Below are 10317 nucleotides of genomic sequence, written 5' to 3' on the forward strand. Positions count from 1 at the left end.
TAGACAAACCAGAAGTTGAGCATTATCTTCCACAGGGAGAAGAGAGTCTCTATAAGCAAGATGCCGCCATAGCAACTGATATTCTCTAGCATTAGTAATTCCAGTACTAGTCTTCTTCACTAACTCATTCCAATCCATCTTAGTATCAGCATAATAAGCCATTTCTTGTAGCAACTTCAGTATCGTCGCAGTATCATATCTGCAAACAAAAACAAAAACAAAAAAGAGGTTTAAAATCACAAGCCGCCTCAAATTGAAATCGGAATATTAAAACGAAGTTTGGAAAAGAGACCTCTGCAAAAGAGTGGCGATGTCTTCTTCACTGATGAACTCTTTCCTCTTCTTATTATTAGTACTCTTATCAACCATCTTTGCTCGTGGTTTCGTAACCAGCAAATCTCACATGTTACGATTTGAGAGTCAAATCTGCAGCGACGAGACGACGATGGTATCGATTTCAGTGACAAACCCTAATTAGGATTTTGTGAGACCCTGGGATTGTAGTCCTATAGCTGGGAGAAGCGGACACAATTGTTATCGGAGATGGAGAAGGTGATCGATGCGATGATCGGAAAGAGGATGAGATCGTGGAAGCGCGTGTAGCTCACGCGTGCGGCTTTGGGTTTTTTTTGTGTGATGAGGGAAAAGAATAACAAAGCGACGGTGGAGGAGTACGGTTGCAGTCAGGCTCGCCGCTTGACTAGAAGATGTTTTAGAATTTACTTACGATGTTCCAAATGACCGATTTGCCCATTGAAACTTGGAAGAAAAGAGTTTCGTTTTACGGCTTTTTTCTTTTCCCTTTTTTCTTTTTTTTCTTTCTATTTTTTTGTATAAATATTTTTTTTTTCTTTTTGGAAACTGAAATTTATTATCTATAAAATAATTACACGATATTATAATTAATATATTCTTTATCTTATAAATCACAAGTTACATGTCCAATAAAATTAAGCCATCTTAGATTTTATTTTAAAAAAAATTTACAAAAAAAAAATAAAAGAAAATACGACGTAAAAAAAAGGGAAAATTGGAAATAAAGGATCACTAAAAAAAAATTGTTCATCTACACCTTTTTTTAAAATGGTCATTTTTACCTAAAATACCCATAGAAATTGAAAACCCCAAATTTAATAAGTTTTAAAATGTGAAATACAGGAAAATAAGTAGATATACAATAATAGAGGTAATATAATTTTTTACAAAAAAAAAAAAAATTGTATAAGTTGTTTTTTTATGGATAAAATTTGATATAAAAAAATTTAGAAAACGTTTTCTACTGTTCTGAAAATTTAAGATGATGTGTTCTAACACTTTGTACATGTTATACTAAATTCAGGAACAGTTTATGTTCTAAATAGTTTAGGGGCCCGAAATTCTGAATTCTACTAAATTCAGAATTTGTATTCTACGGTTTACTCTATGTTCTAAACGTTTTAGTATAATCTTTCTACGGTTTACTCTATGCTCTAAAATCGTTAGAATGTGTTTTATTCTTTTTACTCTATCTCTGAGAAAATTAGTTGACATCTACTACCAAAAAGTAGATTGTATACTCTAAAACTTTTAGTGATTGCTAAATATAGAAAGTGAATATTTAGAATAGGAAACCAATATTTATCCAAGATCGTATTTTATAAAAAAAAATAAAATAAAAAGTGTATACACTCTGATCACCCAAGTTTATTTTCCCTAGAGGATTTTTCTCTGATTTCTAATTTAAAATAAGACGGATGGGGAAGGAGAGAGTAGTCGTAAGGTGGAGAACTGATACGGAGGAGAGAGAGATTAATGTCGTCGACGGTCATATTGTGGTTACGGTCTATAACTTCTTCTTCCATCATCATCATCTTCTTCTTCTTCTTCTTCTTCTTCCTCTTCTTTGCTCTGCTTCCTTCTCTGTTCTCACGAAAAAAAAAAGTTTTGAGAATGAGATTAATCACGTTATAATCCTTTTGCCTTTGGAGTCTTGAAGTTGCATAGGCTTTATAGACTCGGTTTAAAGATTATGGATCAAGTTCGGTTTAAATTAATAGTTAAACAGTTTACATGAATTTTGTAAAATTAATATAATCCACACTAACGATAATTGCGACGTGTTATTACATTAAATCTACGCCGCCGTGATGTGTCGCCGGCGTCTACCGTTTAACACTTTGGCGAAGGTATTCATGTATTGACATTTCCATCAACGATTCAATTTATGTATCTTGTATACTCTCTGGTTAATATATTCTCTCCTTACGGGGACTGATATCTTGTATACTCTCTGGTTGATACATTTATAGAGCTCATCTACCATTATGTTTGCAGCTTTCATGACATTGTCAATGTTGTGAAATGGCTCTTCCATTCCCTACAAAACACATCTAGCTCCATGAGAAACTGGAGACACTGGTTTAATCAGACCTTAAATATGATCTAAATATGTTGAATGCCACCACCGTCATCAATGTCATCGAAGATTTTTTGTTTTTGTTTTTTACGACTTCGTAAAAGGTGAAAGAGGAGAAAGAAAAAAGGTTTTGATGATTCATAGAAGTCTCTTAATCAATTAGAAGTTTAGGTTACCTTTTTTTGTTAATATATTTACGTAAATACATTAATTTTTAAAGTTATATGTATATTTTTTTGTTAATTTAGTTTTCAAAAATTGAGGGTAAAGCTGGGTTTCCATTATTATAAAACCTATATGACCAAACCTATCAAACTAAAGTTTAGATGGACATTTTTTGTAAAAAATGTCCTTTTTTCCCAATTTCCCCAAAAAAAAATCATGTTGTCTAACTTCTTCACACCCACGATATCTTTTCCACGATCTCTGAGATTTAACAAACTGTCATCACTATTATATAATTCTCAATTTCTCATTAGATCAGAAATTCATATTCATACTAAACCCTCTATTTGCTTTGTCCTCCATTCAAATTCAAGAAAAAAAAAAAAAAAAAAAAAAAACCCAAAAATCCACGGAGAAGGGAGAATAAAACCAAGGAGGTGATATTGAATCAAAAGAAAAGAAAGGAAAAGAAACTATTGACAAAAATGTATGATTCTTCATTATGAAGGAACCTAAATTATGATCGAGATATTATGTTCTGTTTTGGGATTCTCAACTATGGTTTAGTTGGTTCATCGTCATTTCTATGCTCATCAATTTCTATGTCACACTTCTTTTTTGTTGTTGTTATTTTACCCTTTGGTTCAACCCAAACTGTATGAGCAGTTGATCTCTGTTCGTCTTTGTGTTTTATCATTTATATTTTTTTGTTGATGGAATTGTTTGTGGGTTTTAGAAGAAAAGACCTGTTTCAAAGAGTGGTTCAGCCGTTCATGCACTAAGAATGTATCACAAGAGAAGCGGCCTAAAGTTGTGAATGAGGTGAGAAGGAAAGTGGAGACTCTAAAGGATACAAGAGACTATTCGTTTTTGTTTTTCGATGATGCGGAGCTTCCTGTTCCGAAGAAGGAATCTCTGTCTCCAAGTGGCTCTTTTCCTAATTCTGGTATGTTGCGTCTTTTAAAAGCCTGTTTACTATTGTGATCTTTAAGCATATATACAATTTTCATGGAGATAACTTATACAGGTTTTTTGCTGATGTGCAAGAGGCTCAGTCCTACTCGATTATCAACGGGTAGTAGAACAGAGAAAGGTTTCCCGCTACCCGTGACATCGCCACACCCCGAATAATACCAAAAAGAATTAGTGCCTACCTCAAAATACCAGGTATCATGATCATGATCATGATCTTTCACATCTCTCTCTTATGTATTTTCTCTAGCAGGGCACTAATTTTTCAAGAGAAACTAATTTTCTTCATGGCAGTTTATAATTGGTTTTGAGTTCTAAAAAATAAAATAAAAGCTAAATTAAATTATTTCTAATAAAATATTAGTTTTTGAGAAATTTTGTGAGTTTTGCACCGTTGCATATGCTTTTATAAAGAATACTTTAAAAAATATTTTTAGTCAAGTGCATATACTAGTTTTAAGATAAATTAATAATAAATACTATCAAATAAGAAATTTTCCCGCTTACAAATCGTACTATAAATACTGTTTTTATGAAGATAAGTGTATAAAGAGGCTATTGGAGGCCGACGATCTATTTCCCCATGAGAACTATCGTATCAAGCCAGATAGAGTCCAAACTTTGACCTCAATCTATATGTCCCTGAAAAAAAGTTCGAAGTCTAATTCTCCCCGAATCAAAAGTTCAAAACCCGTATCTCCCCGAATTAATAGTTCGAGATCTATTAACCCACAAACCCGAGTTATGTTGGTTTATTGTTTGTTATACCGACTATTAAAGAACTTAAGAACATAAACCAAATAAAACCAGATTTTGACCCAATTTTATCTTAAACCCAATTAAAACCTAAACCATGTCTCAGAAATAGCAAAAAGACAATTAGAAATCTAAATTACATACATTCATGACACAACTAAACTAATCTTCTTCTTCTTCGTAAGCCCTCTCACCCCTTTTTTCTGGTCAAATCCCTCTCACCTTAATCCTTTATCTTCTTAACCATTAACACCCATATATTATGCAATTTTAATTATTCTATTACAAATTAGATTGATTGATCTGGAAAACTAGGGTTTCTGTTCTTAAAAGATCTCAGGAAAGGAAGCAGCCAAGAGGCATCAGAAGATTCTTAGAGATAATATTCAAGGTATCACCAAACATTTCCGGAGAATGTCACAAGGGAGCACGCCAAGAGGAAGACGGTGACTGCCATGGATGATGTCTACGCTTTGAAGAGGAAATGTCGCACTCTCTACGGTTAATCAATTTGGAGATTAGGGTTATGAAATCTGGGAATTGTTCTTGTTTGTGAGATTTGTGTTAAAAGTAAATTTGAGAATTTTTCTTGTTTTTGTTTTTGTTGTTATCTAAATATTTGCAAACTTATGCTTAGGAAATCTAATGAGAACCGCTCAATTTTCTCGCTGCCATGAACTATTATGCACTATCTCCTCGGAAGATTCATGATGTAGTCGCTCACCCATTCTTCAATGGGGTTCTTAAGCTGAGATTTGAATTAATTAAGGCACCACTAGTATATTAGTATTGATTGACTAGGGATATTTTATAATTTAGATATTTGATGAAATGCCTACATGAATATTTAATTTAGATTTCTGAAACATGGTTTAGGTTTTAATTGGGTTTAAGTTAGAATTGGGTCAAAATCTGGTTTTATTTGGTTTATGTTCTTTAATAGTCGGTATAACAAACAGTAAACCAACATAACTCAGGTTTGTGGGTTAATAGATCTCGAACTATTAATTCGGGGAGATACGGGTTTTGAACTTTTGATTCGGGGAGAATTAAGCTTCGAACTTTTTTTTCAGGAACATATAGATCAAGGTCAAAGTTTGGGCTCTATCTGGCTTGATATGATAGTTCTCATGGGGAAATAGATCGTCGGCCCGGCTTAAACTATGTGTTCATGTTGCAGTTTGGTTTTCATTCATATGATGTTTGTCCGAATGTAGTTTCACTCTATCATGTTGGAGGATGCTAATGAGGTGGAATATCTACGTTATGTTAATTTGGAATTTTTTTCCTTTAGCTGAATAAATTGTTAGAGGCATTTGTCTCCCCTCTCCTACCAAAAAATAAAAAGATAAGTTTTCTTTGAACTCTACAAAGTCTACAAGATCTACACTTGGAGGATATTGAGCTTTGATTTTATTGTATTGCCGCTATTGAGAAAGTAATATAGCAATTAAGAAACAATATTTTAAATACTTTGTTTATAAGAATTAACAAACACAAAAAAAGATATACAAAATTAACTTAACCACTCTAACCATCACCCTGTGATATCCTTTTTTGTCCTGTACATTATGAACAGCTAACACACTTTCTCTCATATATTCTTTTTTTTTTTTAAATAGATACTGGTTTATATTATATCCAAACAGTTTCTTCAAAGTACAAGTAGTATAATCTACTACTACTATCACCAACAGCACAATTCAAGGTAAGAGGAAATTTTGGAACACGCAAGAGCAAAAGCTAAGTTAGATGAAAGTGGGAAAACCAAAGAGTGAGAAAGGATAGCTCCTGAGGATGAGTGTTCGAAGTGATTGTCTTGTCCAGGATAGCGAGTTTCCTTCTAAGTAGTTGGTGAATCTCTCTTTTGAGTTGAGTTTCATTGCGGAAAGATGGAGTATGGAGACGGGCATTGCGTTCTTTCCAGATATTGTATATCAGAGCTTGGAAAAGGAGCTTGCATATGATAATTGAGCTTTCTATTTATGGTAGGAGTCTTGATCCACTATAAAAAGCCTGTGAAACTTGTGACCTGCGGTGGAGAAAACTGAGCGAAGAAGTCTGACCATAGCTGAGAGGAGAAGTTACATTGGAAGAACACGTGGTCACGGGATTCGGCTCCATCTGAACAGAGGAGGCAGTTGGCTGGGACAGGGAAATTCCATCTTCTGAGTTGATCTCTAGTTGTTAATCTATCGAGAACCGTGAGCCAAGACATGAATGCCATTTTTGGTATCCTCTCTTTGAACCAAACTTGCGACTGCCAAGCAACTGGAGGCCCTGAAGGATGCAAATGTTTCCATAATTGACTAGAGGAGAAGTTCCCATGAGACTGGTCCGAAGTGAGTTTCCAGTGGAAGACGTCTTCACCTTGCTCAGAGGTTGGCGGATTATGATTGAGAAAACAAGTTCGAAGCAGTTGCACTAAAGGATGCCTTCCTCTTGGGATTGACCAACTGCCTTGAGATACAGCTTGATAACAATAGCCAATAAAGCAATGCCTGAAACACGTGGACCTGCATCACCAACAAGTTCAATCAGTGCACCGAGTCTCGTCCAGTTGTCATGCCAAAATAGAGTATTACCACCAGATACAATGGAGCTGAAAATAAAAGGTCTTGCTAAAGGACGTAATTTCATCAATCTCTTCCAAATCCAACTTCCCGTAGTACGGAAGTCTACATCCCAAAAATTCCTCCCCCTGATCAGAGACCCATAAAGAACCCGCCTGAGAGTATAAAAGCCATATTAGCTTAAGTCCAAAGATTTGATTCCAGTGAGCTAATCTTTTAAGACCCAAACCTCCAACCGCTTTTGGAGTGCATACCACTTCCCAAGAGACCTTAGCCCCCCTAGCAGAGGAGGCAACACCTTTCCACAAAAAAGCCGCACAAATTTGCTCGAGAGTTTCTAAACAGCTGTTAGGTAGCATGAAAACAAAAGCCCAGAAATTGAGAGTTTCTCTCATATATTCTCTTCTCCACATGCACACATATTCTCTCATTCTCCCTTCTCCTTTCTCATTTTTCTTTTATTTTTCTCATATGAGTAATTCTGCGCTTGGTGAGAATCGATCTCTGGCCTAAACTATGCCAACAGGACAATTCTTCCACCAAGGCTAGAACCACTAGTCCACCGCCTCGTGGTTAACTTATCATGTTTTTTGCTTAAATTCTTTTCGTTTATAGGATTTTCGTTGGTCCCGAGGGACCTTGTTTTGAGAGAATCATATTTGGTATTCTCTTTGGTGTTATGAGCATTTGAAGATAGAATACCTAAGATGGTGTTCATATGATAGTTTTGCTGGACAATTCTTGGGTTCACTCCTAAAATGAACCCTTTTGTTCACTTCTCTTTATTTTAGCAAATGAGAATCTGACATGTCATAATATATTTAAGAATCTATTTATTCACCTCCTTATAAAATAAGGAAACAAAATCTTTATACATTATTATAAAATTAAAAACTTAAACCGCTTATTTATAAACCCAAACCAATATATAATTTCATTCTAATTGTAAAATCTAAACCCTAACCATCTCATTTGTAAACTCAAACCGACATATAATTTCGTTCTAATTGTAAAATCTAAACCCTAACCATCTCATTTGTAAACCCAAACCGACATATAATTTCGTTCTAACTGTAAAATCTAAACCCTAACCATCTCATTTGTAAACCCAAACCGACATATAATTTTGTTTTAATTGTAAAATCTAAACCCTAACCACTTCATTTGTAAACTCAAACCGACATATAATTTCATTTTAATTGTAAAATCTTAACTCTAATCACTTTATTTGTAAACCCAAACCGATACATCATTTCATTCTAATTGTAAAATCTAAACCAAGCCAATATTTAACTTTCCTTAAAAAAATTATACAAAATTTGTTTTCTTAATATGTATTGCTTTTTAATTTTAATTTTGATTTATTTTTTCAAACAAAATAATGTATAAAAAATTATGATTGGTTGATTAGGAAGAAGTGAACAAGAAGGTTCACCCTAGGAGTGAACCTAAGTATTTTTCTTTAAAAAATAATGGCCACCGTTAGTTTGTTTTAGAATATAAAATGACTTGAAACATGCTTTTGCCACCTCAATTTAGAACCCAAAATTAAAAATATCGTCTATCAAATTTCTTTGATTCAAAATCTATACTATTAAAAGGGAAGCATTTTTAATAAGTAGACATAGATTAAGAGATTATTACATGAAATGCCACTCAAATTAGACTTAATCATCGAGCCAAACAGACCCTAAATGAGTTAGGATTAGCAAAAAATCGGAGCCAAACAGATATTATTTAGTATTTAATTATATATGTCATTTAAGCTAAACAAATAAAAATTGTAGCAAAACATGGTGACACATATTAAAGTGTATATTTTCCTAAAAGCTAAATAAATCTTTCCACGTAATTACCTATATTTATGGAAATTACACACTCAACAGGATAAAAATTATCTAATGTTTATGGAAATTAATTTTAAAATAATAATAATTACCTAATATTTATGGAAATTATTTAAGTTTGTTGCCATAAAAATCGGACTCTTAAATTCGAAATTACATATATGTAAATATATTTAATTGAAATTATTATACTATAACAGCGCAATCAACAAGATAATAATTATCTAATGTTAATGAAAATTGAATTAAAAATAATAATGATTACCTAATATTTATGAAAATTATTTAAGTTTGTTGCCATAGAAATCAGACTCTTAAATTCGAAATTACATATATGTAAATATATTTAATTTCCATAAAAAATTTTGAAATATTTCTGGAAACAACTATTTAATTATAATATAATGATAACTATTTAAATGGGTAAAAAGTAGTCCAAATTAATTGGTTATCATAAATAACGTGGTTAATTAAAGGAAACAAATATTGGATTATCAAAAATGGAAATAGAGAACGTTAGTTTTCTAAATTTGTTCCAAAAAAACTAAAATAATACTTTTGTGAAATAAAACAATAATTACAAACAAGACCACAATAACCAATGAAAACTATCTATAAAAGGAATATTGTTCTTTTCTATTGATTTCAAAATGATTAAGAAGAAAGTATTTCAAAAATCTATTCAAATTATAGATAAAAATAAATTATAATTTTAAAATTTATGAAATATCTACTAAATCCTAATTTTGTGAAAATTCTAATTTTACAATAAAATATTATGTTTAATTAAAATAAATGATGAATAGTATAAATTGAAATCTATAATAAATTTTCATCGATTATGGTTTGAAATTAATTGAAGATAATTTAAGTAATTAGTAACTGATATTGAATTTTCGATATTCTGAAAACTATAAGAAGATTTGTTTAAACTCTTTTGTTAAAACAAAATGTGGACAAATTTATAGTGGCAAAATTGTAGATGAACAATTAGGAAATTTATGCAATGTTTTGGGCAAAAAATATCTTAACAATAAATGAAAAATCACAAACAGATATTTAACTTATGTCATACCATTTTCCTATATATATAACGAAATATTTTTGTTTAAAGCCTAGATATCCTTTTTCGTTTTTCAATTTGGATAGCACATATTTTTTTTTTTGTTCTATTTGCTAATCGAAGTAGAATCTAATTTTGAGTTTTTTTTAATTCTTGATTTCAGCGTTCGAATTAGAGGTGTCAAGCGGGCTCCATGCCCGCGGGCCTAGCCCAAATAGTACCTTTGCGGGGCGGGCATGGACACTAAATATTAAGCCCATTAAAAAGCGGGCCTTACGGGCCTAGCCCAAGCGGATTGCGGGTTATAGCGGGTTATGTCCGCAGGTTGGCGGGTCGGCCCGCGGTCTTCAATTATTAAATAAAAATGAATATTTAATATAGATATATAACTATTTTTATATTATTTTAAACATATATATTTTAAAATTATGTGACAATACAAATAAATTTAATATAAAAAATTAAAACATCTATAAATAATCAATATAAATATTAATTTTATTTAAAATTATTTTTTAAATTATAATTTATTAATTTTATTTTATT

At 32.1% G+C, this 10317-nt stretch overlaps 1 protein-coding gene across 1 annotated transcript in view; it reads right to left on the reverse strand.

The window, feature by feature from the left end:
• LOC104787256 (mucin-5AC-like) overlaps positions 1-712 on the reverse strand; it is a 5627-nt gene extending 4915 nt beyond the window's left edge. Inside the window, exons 1-2 of the mRNA XM_010512796.2 lie at positions 293-712; positions 10-199 (exon numbers count right to left, since the gene is read on the reverse strand). Of these exons, the coding sequence (XP_010511098.1) occupies positions 10-199; positions 293-369 (267 nt within the window). The 5' untranslated portion in view covers positions 370-712. The remainder of the gene's footprint in view (positions 1-9; positions 200-292) is intronic.

The sequence above is a fragment of the Camelina sativa genome, chromosome 5 (assembly GCF_000633955.1).
Source record: "Camelina sativa cultivar DH55 chromosome 5, Cs, whole genome shotgun sequence".
NCBI classification, from domain to species: domain Eukaryota; kingdom Viridiplantae; phylum Streptophyta; class Magnoliopsida; order Brassicales; family Brassicaceae; genus Camelina; species Camelina sativa.